Source organism: Xiphophorus maculatus, chromosome 11 (genome assembly GCF_002775205.1).
Source record: "Xiphophorus maculatus strain JP 163 A chromosome 11, X_maculatus-5.0-male, whole genome shotgun sequence".
Classification (NCBI taxonomy): Eukaryota; Metazoa; Chordata; class Actinopteri; order Cyprinodontiformes; family Poeciliidae; genus Xiphophorus; species Xiphophorus maculatus.
Genome location: NC_036453.1, coordinates 833,864 through 853,399, shown reverse-complemented (window position 1 = coordinate 853,399; position 19,536 = coordinate 833,864). Strand labels below are relative to the sequence as shown.

The following is a 19,536-nucleotide window of genomic DNA, read 5'->3' as shown; positions in this document are numbered from 1 at the left end:
CAAGTTGATCAATGCTACAACAAATATTTCCATCAAAATGCATTTCAGCTGAATCTCATTTATGTGAATTAATAACAATGCAAGTAATTGTAAATAGCTGTAATTTATCTCTTTGGTTGCTCACTTTGAAAGCCATTCTTTGACATTTAATTGAGATCTGAAAGAACATCTTTTATTTTTTGGTTATATGTACTTTTATCTGAATCAGCCAAGAAAGATGTTTAAGTAAATAATTTTAAATCAGATGGGTGTATGAATGGTATCTGTGCATCATGTAATGCCTCATACCTTCTTGCTGAATAACAACAAATGAAGGAAAACTGCTTCTACAGAAATAACTTTTAATGTTGATTCTGGGCTCATTCTAGATGGGATTATGCCTGCATTGCCAGGCTTCCATTAGGCTGATGTTTTTAAGTTGGATCCACTGCATTGTTGTGATCACTGGCATTGAATATATATACAGGATTTTACCGCCTCATGATTTCAGAGATGTATTGCTCAAAATGAAAAGATTTGAGCTCAACTTTTATGTGCTAAATATTTTATGAACTTCTGCTAAACCTATATAATACAGTAGGTTTACAGTAAATAAAAAAAGAAAGGATTTCTCTTTTATCTGACTTGATTGTGATTGGAACTGACAGATGTGTGTGTGTGTGTGTGCGTGTGTCAGTGTGTGTAACAGTTTTGACATGAACCTTTTTCCTGTTTCTGTCACGGGATCTCTTTGAAGGAGCTTCATGGGGTAATGTCTCCTCTACTTCTCTCACTCTGCCTGTTTGTCGTTATGTATGTGAGAAGGAAGCATACATGACCAACACTGCAAAAGCAAGAAGTTTCCTCATATGTTGCGTCTTCCATAAACAAAAACAGTTTTTTAGAAGGAAGATATCATCCTCTATAGATAGTGAACATCTTTTCAAAGTGATCAAAATTTGTTTTAAAACAAGAACATGTTATTCACTTTGCCTTTACAGTGCTCTACCAAGATTTGAATTATAAAGCCTTTGAGTGACGAACAAAAACAGGACAATATTTTGAGAAACAGTCAGATTAACTTTAACTTTTGATTGATTCTGACTTTTCATCTCTATATATCCTGAATGCTACTTATTGTTTTATCATCAGTCTTTTACACAGTTTTTATTGTTAGAACTGTTCTGCAGTACAGTCTTTGTGTAGCTAGTGATGTCTCTGTAAAAACCTGGCTCTTTTTTGAAGAACTACCACAGTACAATAGTTCTTCAAATACAAAAATTTAACAATCACTCTCTCACTCTCTCTCTCTCTCTATCTCTCTCTCTCTCTCTCAGAAAGCAGTTAATTGCATTTTACCATATTTCTTTTTGTAACATCTTGGCTTTTAGGCAAATTGTCATAAATATATGTGGAGGTAAGCTAATAACACACACAATTTCTTACAGTTTAAAACTCTACCTATAGAGGTGTAACTGCATAGAGTAGATTCTGCAGGTAATGTATATTTATTAGAACAGGGTAAGACACTTCCAGTGGTTTACTGTATCTTTCTGATCTTCAAGACAAACAGTCGACAGAAAATAACACTAGAGCAACAAAGCTAGTGTCCAAACAAGAGGTATCACTTCAGTCTGAATTCCTGGTTATTATAGCTCCACTGACCTGTTGTTTACCCTGTTCTGAGGCATTTTAGAGCAACTCCTTTCACTGTGATTCTTTTATATATTTTTTATGTGAATGAGACACTTCACGCCTCCCATCCAGGTTACACATCGTTCCTCTCCACCTTGTTGGCCATTTTTGTAGATTGATAGCAGCAATACAATAGCAATACAATAGCGACAAAGCGACAAATAAAAAAACAACCTGCCCCCTGAACTCTAAATAAACACAAAAAAGTTCTAAAATTGAGGGTTTTGCATATGTCTCAGTGAGCTAAAACTCTTGCTAAAACGTTTTCCTTACCTGAAAAACGACGGAACGGATTTTATACATTTCTCAGTTTTGTTCTTGAAAACACTAATCTTCCTTCAGCCATTGCCCTGAAAGTCGTGTCAAGTTTATCGGTACACTTTCTAAATAATAATTATTTGGTGGCGCTAATGATTGTGGCAAATAAACAGCAGAGTTCAACATAGAACTGCTTCCTAATACACATTTGACTTATTTCTGTTATGTAAGACGTTGCATATGAAGTGAAATTACTTGTGAATATTTGCAAGGGTGTTTTGCAGTATGTGCTGTGTTGCCGGGGATGTACTCTCACCACTTTCACCATCAAATATCTCCTTTTACTGAGCTGCCATATCGCTTGGTGAAAAGTCATTTTCCCATACACCACCCGGTGCTACAGAAGGACGCGTCACCTGCTTGTTGGTCACATGTTGCAGCTGCTATTGAAAGAGCCGTTTTCATCAGCATGTCCCTTCACTGCAGCTCCACTTCAATGAAAACATAAGTTCATTTTCAGTGTGTCCGTAATAATGTCAATAGACTTTTACATTCTCACAGATCTTTTGTAAGTACATAGCAATTATTTTCTTATCTAATTTGACCTCACTGCACTGATATTACAGTTCCATGAAAACATATTTCAAGCCCTTACATATGAGGTTTTTTAAAAATGTTTCAGATCATCAAGCACACTTTAATGTCAAAGATAGTCTCAATGAATATAAAATGTAGTTTTCAAATGTTGGCTTCATTTATCAAAGGACAAAAGCTGTCGTAACCTAGGAGACCCTATGTGAAAATCCAATAACACTTGTTCAATTATGAAAAAACTGGGATTAACCGCATTCTTTTGGTGATTTTCACACATTTCACCCAGGCCTGACTACTGCCTCAGACTAGAATCAAGAAATCACCTAAATAAAACTGAAGTAGACTTGAAGATCCCAGAAAACTAGACAAATTGCTATTTGCCAAAAAACATCTTGATGACTTCAAAGATTTCAGAGAAGCGTTCTGCAGAACATTTTTGAAGGTGTCTAGGCTGAATTTGAGCCAGATTTTCAGAAAACGTATGTTCTGACAGTCAAACATGGTGTGACGGCCTTCAGATTGTTGGAATTCTAGATCCTGCTATCTAGAAGAAAATCCTGAAGGACAATGTCCAGCCATCAGTTTGTGATCTTGCCCCTTGGCACATTTGGATTTCAGAGCTGGTAATGGTCCAGAACGCAACACATTCACCTCTGAATGACTCCACAAATGAGATTTTAGAACGGTCTACTCAAAGTCTCAATTTAAGCTGATTAAAATGTATTGGTATGGTACTAAACAAGCAGTTTGTTCTTGAAACAAACTGCTTAATTAAAAAACGTCTGCTCAGAAGAGTGTCATAATTCCTCCATGTAACACTCATTCACAGTTGTCACAAATGCATGATGGCAGTTCTTGTTAGGCTCAGGGAGGCAATTACTTTTTCACAGTGTGTCAAGTGGATTTGTTGCATGTACTAAAAAACATGCAACAACTACTTCCCCATTTACATAGTAAAGCCGTTATTTAAAAAAATTGATTTTGTGTTTACTTAGGTTATTATTGTCTGCTTTGAACATGAGTTTTATGATCTGAAAAATCTGGAAATGGCAAAAAGGCAAAAGCAGAAGGAATCTCTAAGAAGGGAAATACATTTCCATAAGACATAAAAGCACATGGACCTGAAATAAAATTTCCAGCGGAGTAATTTAAAAGCCTACATAAAACACAGCATAAAGAGAAGCCAACATTAAATCACACAGCCTCTTGCTTTCTGGTCACCTCCATGCCGACAAATACCGTTTGACTGAGGGCTGTCATTCCTTGACAATGCATGTTGTCAGGAAATGTCATGCAGTTCTTCTCCTCTAAAAACTGCAAAGATGTAAATGAAAAAGTGTGACTCATGCCTGCTGCAGCCAACGGTGCAGCACACACACTTCTTCTTTTTAGTGCATGCAACCGGCTGAAGAGCTGTCTCTGACTTTAGGTGCTTTTCATTAACAACTTACTGATGTTTGTGATATTTTATACATTTAATTACTCTTATTTAGAGCCTTGGAGAAGTCATTTTTTCTGCTGTTAGTTAACTTTTTGTTTAGTGTAAAAGCATTCATAGATGTATGTATTTACAAAACACTGAATGAGTAGAGTAATTGCTTGTTATAAAAAACTTCTGATTAGTATTTTTGGTAATAAGCTGCTTCTAAGCATTATGCTTTTATTTGGATCTTGTAATTTTTTATCACATTAGTTGGATGTACTCAACTAGCAGTCTGGTCTGTTAAAAACCAAAGTATAAAATGTTTTGCTTTTCTGTAGAAAATAGACCATATGTAGTGTTGTTGTTTGATTCAAATGTGTGCTTTATTTTGTGTGTGTAAAGCATCCATAAATGTGCTGTACCTTGTTTTACTACTGTTTTCCCCCAAGTAGATCGCAGCAAGCTGTGACCAGGTGGGGAACCCCCCTATGCCAGCCCACCCTTCATTCTGACTCCACCCCCTCCCTAACCCTGCTCCCCCTGATCATACTATTGCTCAGATCAGCTCCATGAACTCAATGTAAAGCTTGTTTTGCTGGGAAACAGAGCTTTGGATTGAAACAGGCCTCTGCTGACCAAAGTCGTTACAGAAGTTATTTTGTTAAACCACAAAAGCAATACAATGTGAGAGCTTCATTTGAGAAGAAGAAATAGGAATCCTGCCTATGCTTTTTGGAGTTTTGGTTGTAAATCGAAGTTTGTTGAAGTGTTTTAGCTATGATCTGACCTGAGAGGTTTGGAAGGTTGATACAACATCCCACAGAGTATTGTTCAATCCATTATTAAAAATGGAATTGAATACAAATTCACCTAATCTGACAGGCAGGCAGGAACAGCATTAATTTGAGAAACAGCCACGAAACCCATGGTACCTCTGGAGGAGCTGCAGCTCAGGAGAGACAATCAATCAGCAGGACAACTATTAGTTTTGCATTCTGAGAATCTGAACTTTATTGCAACAGTCATGTCATTTGATCTGTTGCTGTGCAGAATTGGTTAAAGTGGTACCAAGTGAAGTAAGACAAATGTTGAGCTGAGATATTGTTCATATTTTCATTGCTTGTCGTGATGAAACAGGAACTTATTCTGAAATGTTACTGATTCTCACCATGATAAAAACACACAATCTGTCACATTTTTCATGCTCTTAAACCTAATGTTTTGCATTCAGTTTGTTTTTGAAATTCATAAAAAGTATTTATTATGTGATCAATCCACATATTAAAAAATCACTACTACAAGAGATGTTAGTTCAGAAACGTCATAACTGTAAATTTCAGACCATATAAAAAGCTCCTAATGTTTAGTGTATTGTGTGTTTACAAAGTGTCTTGCATTGTATGCTAAAACGTTTTTACCATCTGCTTCCCTTGCATAGTTGATCTGAAAACATTTCACACTCCTCCACATTTCAAATCTCTAAGCTCTTTTTTAATTTCATATGCTTCAGAGCTGATTGTTATTTTTGTATAGTGTCTTTTTAAGAAGAATTTTTAAAAAAAACATTAAATAATTTGATTAACTGCATCTAATTTGTTTGTGATAAGTGTATAACAGAGTCTGCTGTCCACAGGGGGACTAAAGGCAAAGACATCAGCACCATCAAGTCACTGAGGGTTCTCAGGGTTCTTAGGCCTCTCAAGACCATCAAGCGTCTGCCAAAACTCAAGGTTCTAAAGTGTTTCTGTTTCATTACCTGTGCCTGCAGAAATATGTCAGCTTGTGTAACAAATATGTGCGAATGAAATTCAGCATTTTAGACCAAAATGTTCCCTCCTTAAAAAGGTTTTCATGGTTTCATGTTCAAACCCATGAATAACGAACTGCAGAAAAAAAAAAAATTATGTATGTATGTATATACGGTATATACACACGGTTACTGTCACTGTGGAGAAAAAGTTTGATGCGTTCATCTGCTTTATGTGATGTGATATGGATTTGCTTCAGTTAGTTGAATATTAACTAAACCGCATAAAAATGAAATGCAGCTGAATAGCCTATGTCAATATCATTTAAAAATTGACAGGTAAAAATGTAATATGATGGACTCTTTTAAGACGCTCTCAGTCAAGATGACAGACAACAACAAAGTCTAGCACGACCGCTGTTCAATCTATCCATCATTTGTTGAATGGTCATTTAAAAACTATAGTTTATATGCAGAAATCATCATCTGTCTGCCTGCTGACAAGTTTCAGTGGTTAGAGCTCTCAAGCTGGCCTCTTGACACTGCAAATAAAAATATTTTGGTAATCATTGTTGGCTTTAGTCTGGTTTCATTTTAGACAGTAGTAAAAATGGTTGCATGTATTAATGTAGTGTCTTTAAATATCTGGTTTAACTGTAAACCTGCTTGTATTCCTATTTCATGAGGTCATTAACAGCCACAAGGACACTGTTTGCTTTCAGCTGTACTGTAAGTAGACTTTCAGGATTATGCAGACTTTAAACGTGTGTTTTCTTTGTCCCCAGGCCGTTTTTGACTGTGTGGTCAACTCTTTGAAGAACGTGCTGAACATCCTCATTGTTTACATCCTCTTCATGTTCATTTTTGCTGTTATTGCGGTTCAGCTCTTCAAGGGAAAATTCTTCTATTGCACTGATGAGTCCAAAGCCCTGGAGAAAGATTGCAAGTCAGTCTGAAACACCTAAACATTCTCGTATCTTATGCCAGATCCTTTACATTTGGTGTGTGTTTGCCTAACGTGTGTCACCACTTTCTATCCTCCAGAGGACAATTTCTTGACTATGACAAAGAAACAGTGGCAGCAATGCCAAGAGAGTGGAAAAAATATGAATTCCATTATGACAATGTACTCTGGGCCTTCCTAACTCTCTTCACAGTCTCAACTGGGGAGGGCTGGCCAACGTAAGTGCAACTAATTTGTCTTCTTTAAGTTATACCGACCTCCAATATAACGTGTTCAGAAGTAAAAACAAATTTTTACATTTTGCATTTAATGCAAAATGAAATGCAAGACATTCAATTTTACCTACTCTAACCGGAACCTTTTTAGGCTTTAGACATATTTTGTTTGAATGATAATAACTACAAATAACATAAATCGCTCTCTTGGTAACTGATGCTATCACAAAGCCAGAAGAATATAGTCAAATATTGGCAAAAGACATAATCTCAAAAATGTCAAACTGATTTTAAAAAAATTTCACAATAATCCTGAACATCTTAAAAGTGCAATTAAGCATCCTCAACTAAAAAACCAACATCTGAAACCTGTCATTTTAGTTAGTGAAATATCATCTTGATGCAAAATTAGAAAAAATTATGAAAAGTGTCCAAAGTGTTCAATTTCCTCTAAGATGCTTGACATCACTTGCCTTATGTTAACAGAAAAGTTTATAATATTCTCTTTTTTACATGGCAGCCACTGTCAGGAGGTGTATTACTGTGTCCTACCATTCTTTCTTTTCATAGTGTTCTGAAACACTCTGTTGATGCTACCTTCGAAGATCTAGGTCCCAGCCCTGGCTACCGCATAGAGATGTCCATCTTCTATGTGGTCTACTTTGTGGTCTTTCCATTTTTCTTTGTCAACATCTTTGTTGCTCTGATAATTATCACCTTCCAAGAACAGGGAGACAAGGCCTTGTCTGAATGCAGTTTGGAAAAGAATGAGGTATGTTGTGAGTTTCTCTTATATAATCATGTCAAAGTTAGTTTCACCAATGTACACATTTGTATATAAGAGATGTTCTGGAGTGCAGAAGGAGGAATGTGTCTGAAACTTTGCAAATAAAGTTTAAAAACATAAATAAGTCAAATTCAGGTAAAAAAAAAAAGAAGAAGTAAACACAACCCAATTCAAGCACAATTTATAGATTTATTTAAACCCAATTTACTACAATACAACTAAATGTTCTTTTAAAGGTAATTTGAAAAAGCACATCTTGCTGAAGGTTCTAACAACAGCAGTAAAGTCTCGTTCTGATTCAGTTTGCCTTAAGGGGGCAGGTAATCCAAGTCTAAAACCTCAGCTGACTAAAAACACAATGACAATGATCACACACAGTCCAAGGTTAATATTTCAGGCTCACCAGCAAGCCCACCTCTGAAGGATGGTTTTGGAGTGGCCCAGTCAAAGTCTGGAAATCAAATTGATATACTGTTGCATGACATTATACTGATCACTCTAATATTTTTACAGTGATGTACAAAACTCATTGCCATTCATCACAAGTTGCACAAAGGATTTGTTGATTTGTTTAGGGAGAAACCCTGAGCGTCCTCTTCATGAGTCTGTTATACAACAACAGATTGAATTCAGTCAAAGCCCTTCTTAGATAATATGACTTACATCAACATTTAATGTCCATTTGGGATTATTAAAGTATTTCTGAATTTGAATATGCCCTGTGATGGACTGGCGACCTGTCCAGAGTGACCCCGCCTCTCGCCTGTTGACCTCTGGACACTAGCACCCCTCTCAATCCCAGTAGGGATTAGGTCGTATGATAATGGACGGATAAATTTGAATTGAATTTGAATTGAATTTGAATTACTTTTTCATAAAGGGTGATGTTCTCCAACAACAGTATTGGTTTCAATAAATTATTATTGAAAACATTTTTCCTCTTATCTTTGTCTGTTAATAAAAGGTTATCTAAAACATTTCAGTTGACAAAGGGGCAAAAACAGAAGAAATACAGTATGTAAGGAGGTAAATACTTTTACATAGAACTGGCCTTTGTCTATATTGGCCAGTTCTATACCTTAGCAGTTCAAATCAGTTCAATCAGGGATGAATGTTTACTGTTGTTGTTCATGCTCTGTGAGTTTGAACAAACCTATGGAAAGATCAATATAAAGAGTGTTTTTGTGCTTTGCAGAGGGCTTGTATTGACTTTGCCATAAATGCGAAACCTTTGACACGCTACATGCCAGAGGACACACAATCCTTCCAGTACAGGATGTGGAAGTTTGTCGTTTCAGCTCCATTTGAGTACTCAATTATGATCATGATTGCTCTCAACACTGTGGTACTCATGATGAAGGTAAGGTGCATATTTTTTTCAATGTCGAGCTATGTCAGTCTGGAATAAGTTCATGGAGAAAAGTATTTATGCTGCTCCCTTTGTCCTGCTTTCCCAGTTTCATGAAGCTCCAGATTTGTATGAAGCGATGCTGAAGTACCTCAACATAGTGTTCACCACTCTTTTCTCTCTGGAGTGCATTCTCAAGATCATCGCCTTTGGTCCCCTGGTGTGTATCTATTAAAGGTTGGCTCTCAGATTATTGGGAACTAATTTGAGTCTTATAATTTCCACCTTTTGTTCCTCAGAACTACTTAAAAGATGCCTGGAATGTATTTGACTTTGTGACAGTTTTGGGGAGCATCACAGACATCCTGGTGACTGAAATCAAAGTAAGAGCACAACTCTTCACATTCTCAGTACCACATGTCAATATTACAACACTGTATTCAGAGAATAACTTTACAACACCGGCCAGTGAAATGTACCAGACCTGTACATGAAGCTCTCTACAAAGACAGTTCTGTGACCAAAGAGAACCTGACTGGTAATGCAGAAGAGGAAAGGGGTGTTTGTGTGATGGTAGGAGGGATGCATAGAAACTTACTATAAAATATATGAGCTATTTAGTCTTTGGTTGAGCTCTATCTGTCCTGCTTTCAGCAGTGGAGTTACTCATTCCAAACTGTTCCTCTGACTCACCAAACTCTTTATGTTAGTATACTGATGATTAACACGTGTATTTGTTGAGTAGTATCTGTTGTGATTGTATGATCTGACAACTCCTGTCTGCTGCATCTTATTGTCTCTCTGTCTGTCTCTCTCTCTATCTATCTGTATCTCTTTTTTCTTTCTCTTTTTATTTTGCTGTCGTTTGGTTTGTCCACCAATCTCTGCCCACCGCCACCACTTCTTCCAACGTTTGATGTTGCTTGTTGTCACTGATGTTGCCATGACGTGATCTCGAACATGTCCAGACTACGGTGAGTGACTTCATGATGCTGACTCTTTGCCAGCATAGTATTTTGGTAGACACATGAGTTCTTTTCTCTCCAGCAATTTAATACTATAGTTTAATGTTGACTTCTACTAGACCAAAGGTAGCAGCTGGTCTTTCATGCCCATCTCGAGTGTGGCTTGTGTCTTTCAGATCATCACGTTTATTTAGACACACATCATACTGGAGTTCGCTTTTGTGTTTTGCGTGTTATGATTAGACTTGTAGACATAGTATCACAAGCCATGTCACCCAACTTGGTTTTAATTCAATCAGTTCATATGTAAGGCACCAATTCACAACTATCATCTGAACTCATGTACAATCCACAACCTAATTAGTTTCAGAACAGTCCAAAATAATACAGATTGAGATTAAAGTACATTATTTTATATAGTCAGTGTTAGTTAAATAGAAAAGGCTAATTAACAAGTAGTAGTATGTTGTTTAGCTGATATACCAGCGGTCTGCATCAAGTCCTCTAGTTACCCTTCAAGAACAGGTTCAGGTTAACAGCAGAGGGAAGAAGTCCCCTTTGTCAAAAAGAAGAAACTTGACAAGAGTCAGCAATAATGTTGCAATAAGTTGTGTAGACTGAAGAATTTTTTCTAAGTCTCATTATGACTCTGGCCAACACACCAACAGGCTTTCACAAAACTCCCTGTCCACTCTACGACAGAAATTGGATCAGTCATACAGATGAAGTTCCAGAAAAATATTTTGAGCACACAACTTCATAGCTGCTGATCCCTCGAATCCTGTTTTCCTCACTGATAAATGTTTCATTAAAGTTTATTTTCTGACAGTCAGACAGACACAGACCAGGTCCTGCATCGAAGCCCAGCAGGGAAACTGCTACTTTCTTAATATCCCGTTTGCTTTCTTATGTACTGTGTCCTGCGATTGGGACATGAGAACACTCTGCGTTACGCATTTTTTAATTTGCACTCTTTCTATGTTCATATATACATTATACATTATTGGGGAGCTATGATTTCTGAAATTCCAATGATGTATGCGAATGAAGGATACAATCATAACTGTAGACACAGTAAACACTTTTGTTAAACCACTCTGAAATTCAAAATAATGTCTAACTCATCATCTGAAGCCTCATAAACACAAAAACAGAGCTATCTTGAACAAAAACAGCATTTTACATCAAACATAATCTGCCACTGAAAACGTTCAAAATGTCTTTCACAAGACTCGATTTCTCTCAACATTTTTATTGTAAGTTAATTTAGCATGGCCTTTTTTTAAATAAAGAAAGGATTTTAGGTGAAAACTGCAGGAAACTGGAGGTGATCAGACATGTCTCCAGCTCATCCTGGTCTGTCAGAGATTTGGACGTGCAGAATTCTCACCAGCTCTCCTCACTCCTCACACTGTTTCTTATCCATAGGAGGCACTTTTATCTCTGGTAAAAATTAGTAGAGTTGACAACAGAAAGATAAAAAGAGAAATTAACTTTGGACTAAAATAGACTTCTTAACCCAAGTTCGACATCCTTTCTCTTGATTTTGGAGATTTTTGTTGATAGTCACTGTGTTAGTCAGACTGAAAATGTTTGTTTTTCTTACAATGAAACGCTCTGCCCCGCTAATTGAGAGCACATCGACACAATGTTTCTGATGTGACGTTTAGTTTGTTGTCACTCCAGGGATTCTAGCCACATGCATTATTATAATGCTGATCCTTACAGAGGATGACAGATGAAGTCATAATGCCTGAACTATTGAACTGATTGACTCTGAAGACAGTAGGATTTTTCTCCTCTCAGAGTACAAGCTGAAGGACAGCAGAAATATCTGATTGTGACTGGAAATTAAGAATGCAGAATGGGCATACTAAAAAAATAATCCATTGAATTGAGTTAGGAATCACACAATAAAATTTTAGTTTTATCTGTTTTGACCAGTTTTGCTCGGAGTGTTTATAAAATTAAATACATTGGATGTGCTTTTGTGTATTACAGGACAGACTATTGAATTTGAGCTTCCTGAGGCTCTTCAGAGCAGCTCGACTCATCAAGTTGCTGAGGCAGGGCTACACCATCCGCATCCTGCTCTGGACCTTTGTCCAGTCTTTCAAGGTGCTTCCACATAGCATAAGATGGTCAGACTTTGTCCACATTGTACCTTGCAAACTACTTCCTGATGTCACAAAGTCATAAACAACTTCTTGCTAAGGCAAATCAAGATGGGATAATTCAGAGGGGACATGAATAACTGTGTGTTCTGTCTTTAGGCCCTGCCATATGTGTGCCTGCTTATTGCCATGCTGTTCTTCATTTATGCCATCATTGGGATGCAGGTTCGTGTAGCTGCTTTGCAGCGATCGATGAAGATAATTATTTTCTTGAAGTTATTCTGAGTGAATTGTTGACGTCTGGCTTTTTCAAGCATGGTATTGTTAATACATTCTTGAGTGTCTCTGCTGCAGGTGTTTGGGAACATTGAGCTGAATGAAGACACAGCTATCAACCATCATAACAATTTCCGCACTTTTCTCCAGGCTCTTATGCTGCTGTTCAGGTAGAAAGCAGCCTTATCAGTTATCTTCTTACAGATCTATGAACAATATCTTGTCTTTTAGACAAATGGATGAAACACAAATGTTAAAATTGTGGGCTGATCATAACTTTCTCTAGATCACTGCTCTGATCATTAAGGGTTCATGTCACTGTCGTTGCTGGCTTCACCAATGCTAGTTTCACACTTTTAGACTGTACATAGTTTGTAATACTATAAAAAGTAATTTAGGCCTAAATTAATAGTTAGCAGATTTCATGGAGATATCATAAACTTAACTATTGTTAAATGGTTAATGAGAAGAAACAGAAAGTTGTTGAATAAAGTTGAGGAATTTTACAAGATTATGGACAAATATGGGATTTATAGAAAGTTCAAAACAACAATTATGATTATTCAATGAAACTAGGTTGATCTTGTTGATTATTTTGAGGTCAGCCTCCTTTTTTCAAAGATTAACACAGAAACTCATCCACATGTGAATATTTCTCTATTATGCGTTCTCAACAGGAACAAATAGAAAGCCAGAACCTACTTTGTTGTGAAGGTCTCCTTATGCTGAACACAACAAGCTTTATTTGAATTAGTATTTATTTGAATTATTTGAAAGGGACTTGCATTCAAGTAGTTATAAATCCTCAAACCTTAAGTGCTTTCACATCAGTGTGTCTCTTTTTTAAACTCCCTCTTGTTGTATTGTGCATGTTTATTGGAGAGTATGGAATGCACAGAGTTCTATGTGCATTATGGAATAACCTTTATAATGACATTACTGACTCATTTTTTTGTTTAATGATCACCTGACTGTCTAGGGATGGAAGCTTAATGCTCTGTATGTGGTCCATGATTACATTACACACAAGTGGTCAAATAAACACTGCTGAATTGATCAGGTAGCTCAAATCGTCTTGCTGTCGGAGTCACTTCATGCATTTACAATGCTGCCAAACATGGTATGAAATGAAGTAACAATATTATTGGGTTATTGCTGTGATGTTTTTTACTTTATTATCTTAGGCCAATTTAATGCCAATTTAATAATCAATTTAATGTGATTGACTGGGCAGAGTAATTGAAAAGTATGAGTTCATATGTTTTAGCAAGTCATCTCAGTGCAATATAACATTAGAATAATTATCCTTTGAGATAGAAAAAAAGTCCAGCATTAATTTTTCTTTAGTCTTTGGAATATGCATTTCTTGTTTTGACACTTAGTTGAAATAAAATGTACCATTACAGAGAAAATAAAATTATAATGAAAAAAAGAAACATAATTTGTCAACTGAACTGTTCTTCCAGGAAGCAATCAGACAACTCAGAGGTGAATGTTATGATGTTGGTTAATCTTTGTCTCCCCATCTTTTCTTTTTCTGAACATCAGAAGTGCAACTGGAGAAGCCTGGCATGAGATCATGTTGTCGTGTCTGAGTCATCGACCCTGTGATGAGCTCTCAGGGACCAGTGGGAAAGACTGTGGCAGTGATTTTGCCTACTTCTACTTTGTCTCCTTCATCTTCCTCTGCTCCTTCCTGGTCAGCATCTAACTGTCATCACTTTATCAAACAGTTCATTTGAACTTCTACAGATGATACTATTGGTAGTTTTATTTTTGTCTTTTGTTTTATTTTAGTGTTTATTACTTTAGATTTATTTTTCAGATTTGTGTTATTTAATATTTAGAGTCTAAGGGAGTTAAAAGATGAAAAACTGACCTTGTTCAGTTTTGCAACAAATAGCATATTATTTAAGAGCATAAAATAATTTAAAGTAATTTAAATTAAATGCAAATAAATATATGTCATAAGCGTAACCATGTATCTTGAATAAGCTTTACAGGTAGTTTTCAGAGTTTGAAGTCTTTGCTCTAGATTGAAAATGTCCATCTACTCTGATCCTGTTTGACTCCTCCTCTTCATCTTCCTCTTCCTCCTACTAACCAATTAACATTTCAAATCTATATATTCTGTACATTTCTGTGATCTTTAGCATATATCAAAGTGATTTCCTTTATGATAGTACACATTCTGGTGAAGTTCTATTACAAGATGTGACATTAGTGACCTACTCAATACTAAATACTCCAACCACAAAATTTGTTGCTGTGAGGATTTAAGTCCTTAAAGTCTAACAAGAATTTGCTTCTAATAAACATTCATGGCAGTAGTTTTGAAATTACTGCAACCAGAAGTGTTTTGAGCAGTGCTGTGTGTGTTCCAGATGCTGAATCTCTTTGTGGCTGTCATAATGGATAACTTTGAGTACCTCACCAGAGACTCCTCCATCCTGGGGCCGCATCATCTTGATGAATTCATTCGAGTTTGGGCCGAGTATGACCCAGCTGCTTGGTATGTTATTGACTTCTTCTGATATGCAGCACATAGTTTTCACAGTATAAGTGGAGAAAATCACCCTAATCTCATTTCTCATCTCTATTGGTGGCATTGGGGTCTATTGAAGCTCCATTCTCAGTCCTCGTTCCTCATTGTATGCAATGAGCCCACTGAAGGTATCCTGAACGTTATGTATGTGCTTGTTCTTTTCCGCAGCGGACGGATTTCCTATATGGATATGTACAATTTGTTGCGCATTATCTCACCCCCCCTTGGCTTAGGGAAGAACTGCCCTAATAGGGTAGCATACAAGGTTTGCAAATACCGGACATTTTCATCACTAGGGTGCTTTGTGTACCTCTATGCCAAGAGACTTTTAATTGAATGGCTGTGCACCAATGAAATCACCTTTACACTAGCACTCACCTCTTCAAACTGTCTGGCTTTGGTTGATGATGCCGAAGAGGAAACAAAGCTTTCATAGTTGTGGCATTGTCTCAACAAGCCGCCTGCCAGCTTTCTTGTCTGTAAACCTTTATGTATTAGAATTGTTTTATTTTTAACCATGCCAGATAGGTAAATCCTGAAAGTCTTCATTGGTGAAATCAATCAACTCTTTTCAAATCAGAGACCTTTTGAAGAAGCTTTATTGAGGTGTTTTAGGAAACCATATCCATGATGAAAAGAACATTAGAAACAGAACAAGTCACGCTGGCACTGAAACCTTTGTCTCCATGCACCCTGATTGAAGTACCAGTGGAATGTCTGCAAGCATGCCAGAGCAGACATTCTCATTACAATGCTGTCATTTCTCTTCCAACCCATCAGCATCCTGCGTGTTGGGTTGACCCATTCATCCCTCTTCTCTCCTCCCTGTTCCTTCTCTGACCAGACTCACTCTTTGCCATTCCATGTTTCCTCTCAGGAACCCTGAGTTCTACAGTGATGCATCCCTGTGCCCCAACACAGTGGCCAAGGATGGCATCCACCCTACATCTCACTTAAGGAAATCTATTGACAACAGATTTCTGTTTCTCCTCTCCATTGTTCTCCTGTTGATTTTTCTTCCCGATCCTTCTCTGTTTGCATTCTGTTATTTTTTTTCCCCAACCCTGTGAAGTGGCCGTATCAAGTACTCCGATATGTATCAGATGCTGCTACACATGCCCCCACCCTTAGGTTTGGGAAAGAAATGTCCACCAAGAGTCGCCTACAAGGTAGACCCTACTCTCTTTCCACGTTCTTCCCTGTGCAAAAGCAGCGTTTCTCCCAGTGACGTGCTCTGCAGTGCTCCTTGCTTGTTCTTTGTTTTGCTACTGTGCTAATACCTTTTTGGTGTAAGCTCCAGTCTTATGTTCCCTGTCTTTACTATTTTGTTCAGCTAGCTGCCTGTGTGAGCTGATGTTGTTCAGTAGTGGTTTAACTAAGCGAATTCCAGTTATTTGTAATGTTTATGGTAAAAATTTGCTCCATTAGGTGAATATTGTATTTAGATGGACTACTGTAGGTTTTGTTTGTGTGTGTCCACATGTGTATGTTCAGTATAAGCTGCGTGTGTATGTGTGTGTGTGTGCAGATATGCTGTTTGTCTGGGCTCTTTTACACTCTTTGTGGTTCTGTCTTTCTACTCATTCCCTTCCATTTTATTGCTCCTTTTGTTTTTTATTTCTTTCTAATGATAATACACTGCTAACTTAAATAAGGTTTCTATATGGATATTACATTTAGTCGAAGGAACCCCAAGTTAGCATACACAGACTGTATCAGAACCTGAATGCATCTTTATTTACAGTAGGTATTTCTAGTATAGCTCCGTTAGCGCTGTTTGTCTTTGACGTTTCTCCCAGCATCTGTGTAGAGCTGTATCCAGTTCAGCAACAGCTGTGCTGTTTAGAGTCCGGTGTGACGGTATCAGCGACACCGGACCTCCATGGGTGACGTCAGTACCGCAGGCAGTATAAGTAGCTCCTGTTAGCATCTCAAAGAGCGTCCAGCTCTGCCTGTCTCAGCACAGCATTTATTTTTAGCTGGTTAAGGTAATATCACCTGTTAGTATGAGGGGCCGTTTAGGACAAAACCCCTCATATGTTAGAGCCTTTGTCAGTTCTGCTGGTTTAAATGACTCAAAGTGTTCTGGAGAAATGTCCAGGGTACAGATTAAGTACTTTGTTGTTTTCCGCTCCGGCTCTCACACTGCTCTCTTCTTTCTTTCATGTGGGAAATTATCCAGATTCGCCTCAATTTTTATTTTATTTTTTTAAATTACAGCCGATAGTGACAGAGTGTGGCATTATCTAAAATTACACCAGTCAAACTCAATATGATAAACAACTACTCAGGTAAAGTTAGCCTTCCTGTGTTTACTCTGTAGGTTCCAGTACAAAATGGACCGTTGTGCGTCATCAACCTATATGTGAAAAAATGGCGACCTCTATGGGTGAAAAATATAACAAAAGATGTACATTTTTGAAGTAATTGTGAGTTTGTCATATCACAACAGCTATTTTTTAGGTAATAGGAAAATTGCAACGTATTTAGTTCAACATATTCAAGTAGTTCTGGATCCTTTTTAACAGCTGTTTACAAGAGTTAAACCAAATAATGTCATGTCTCTACATGCCAGGGAGTTTGGTCGCATAGTGTATAGTTTTGATATTTTCCCAAACAAAGACTGATGATCTAGAAGTGTCTCATTCTGCGTATTGTACTGTTGCTGAGATATGATGTAAAATGTCTAGAAATATTGATTTGGTGAGCTGGTGCTCTAAGGTCCTTTGGACTCTGGAAGATGTGTGCTACCTGACCAGCAGGAAAGAGGCTGGCTGTTGAACACCCAACACCTCCCATTATGGCTCTAAAAACAGTAATTTCTCAGTAAAGGAGGATGGCGACGTCATCATATTGCTGATCAAATGGTTTTCCTTCACATGGTTTGTTGCGATGGTGTAATCTGGATTTGAACCCAATATACATACGCTAAGGCAGGGTTATCTTAGTGGTCTTTATTTACAAGAATATTCTCAGGGAATAATAAATCCAGCTTTTAATGTGAGGCATATTTTTTCTTGAGTTTTCACAGTTAGGGATATAGGATATAGTCCTGTTTTTTTCCTGTATTGCTGGGTGAGTGCTTCCTCCCTGTCTAATTTATTGAGGAGTAGTCATACATTTTGCCTGAGCATAGATGGGATAAAGGAGCTGTCTCTTCTCCCTGAATCATTTTCTTTAGTATACAGGGAACACACTGTCTTTCATGCAGAGCTGGAAACTAGATTAAGAAATCAGAACCTTTTTCATGGCTGCCCATGAAAAAGTTTAAAATGGATGTGCTGTACAGTAATCTAAAAGTTTAAGGAGTCAGACGAAAGTAGGAACTGACTTATCAGGCTGTCCCTCAGTGTGCCAACTTATAATTTATTGATTCTGTTTTGCTTTTTTCCCCCTCCTCACTGCAGCAACAGCCACCAATTTAAGTAAGCTATGTTATTGTTTCTGTTGGGATAGAGGTACCTAGTGTGACATTGGTCTCTGTTGTTTGATCTTCATCTCACATATTGTTTCACACTATTATTATTTTTGAACAATTAAAAAATTCAGGTTGAAATTGTGCTGACTCCAGGTTCTAACTTTTGTTAAATTTCTGCATTAATACTTGCCACTAACTGCTTATTATTAATAATTTTTTGACTTCTGACTGTAAAAGTCAAGAAAGCAGCCTTTGCCCATTTGTACATGTGTTCTCCTCCATCTACCTAAAAAAATAAGCTCTTCCTGATCTATGTTTTATTAAAAAGGTTGAATACTACTTTGTTTTCTAAACTTTCATTTCATTATTTTCCCATTATCCTTTTAGCGTGCCTGTGTAATGGGCATGAACATGGTTGATATTTTCAACTGTATTCTAAATCAGAAAAAAATATTGGCTACATTGTGTAGCTTTGAGTTTAAATAAATAATCTGATAACATCTTTATGGACATCACAAGAGCATAACTGAGGTACCTGACACCCTTCACAGCAAATTTGTATTCAAACGTGTCATATTTGCATTCTGTAACTTCTATTCTTTGAAATCTTCTCTGTGCTTGGTGATCTTCTGATCATGTGTGTGCGTGCGTGCGGGCGTGTGCGTGCGTGCGCATCGGACCCTCAGCTCCTCATTCCCGCCTCATTCTCTGGTCTTCTTCTTCTCTCTGCCACTGTTAGAACATGTAGATGAATGCTTTTTGTGTTCAGGGGAGCTCAACTCTTACAACAATAATGTCTGTTTTCTGCATCTAGTGATGCCACTAGTGTCGTATAAAACTACCTCTGAATCTCTCTGCTAAGGCTGACCCAGCTTGGTGGAATGGACACTGTTTACTGGTAGCTGCCACTTTACATCTGCAGCATGTTCATTCTCTTCAACTCCTAAGTTGTTGATTGCTAGGGTGGTAAGCACAGAGTCGAGCTCCTGCAACTGTCCAGGCACCTTCATGGTTATGCGTTACATGCCTTCTCTCACCTTTTTTTTGGTCAATGTCGGTCTTGCACCAGTGCACTTCGACTTGGAAAATAGTGCATAATGTAGCCAATAGCAATGAATGTGAATGTCTAGTTTGTCTTTACATTTACATGGAGAAGACTTTTTGTGTGCTAAATTGAATCTAGGTGAAATTGTATAATTACAAAAAAA

At 37.3% G+C, this 19,536-nt stretch overlaps 1 protein-coding gene across 22 annotated transcripts in view; it reads left to right on the top strand.

The window, feature by feature from the left end:
- The window catches only part of LOC102232640 (voltage-dependent N-type calcium channel subunit alpha-1B-like), a 76,557-nt gene that overhangs the window by 42,406 nt on the left and 14,615 nt on the right, over nt 1-19,536 (top strand). For 6 of the 22 annotated variants that reach the window (XM_023341705.1, XM_023341697.1, XM_023341701.1 and 3 more), the window contains 16 exons: nt 737-748; nt 4,399-4,422; nt 5,583-5,679; nt 6,482-6,642; nt 6,741-6,878; nt 7,446-7,647; nt 8,858-9,022; nt 9,120-9,230; nt 9,310-9,393; nt 9,979-9,984; nt 11,977-12,093; nt 12,249-12,314; nt 12,444-12,535; nt 13,914-14,064; nt 14,750-14,877; nt 15,983-16,079. In XM_023341705.1, coding sequence (XP_023197473.1) covers nt 737-748; nt 4,399-4,422; nt 5,583-5,679; nt 6,482-6,642; nt 6,741-6,878; nt 7,446-7,647; nt 8,858-9,022; nt 9,120-9,230; nt 9,310-9,393; nt 9,979-9,984; nt 11,977-12,093; nt 12,249-12,314; nt 12,444-12,535; nt 13,914-14,064; nt 14,750-14,877; nt 15,983-16,079 — 1,651 coding nt within the window. Of the gene's footprint in view, nt 1-736; nt 749-4,398; nt 4,423-5,582; nt 5,680-6,481; nt 6,643-6,740; nt 6,879-7,445; nt 7,648-8,857; nt 9,023-9,119; nt 9,231-9,309; nt 9,394-9,978; nt 9,985-11,976; nt 12,094-12,248; nt 12,315-12,443; nt 12,536-13,913; nt 14,065-14,749; nt 14,878-15,078; nt 15,176-15,982; nt 16,080-18,317; nt 18,336-19,536 lie in introns of all 22 variants that reach the window. The other 16 variants (XM_023341709.1, XM_023341700.1, XM_023341713.1 and 13 more) reach the window with 12 other exon arrangements.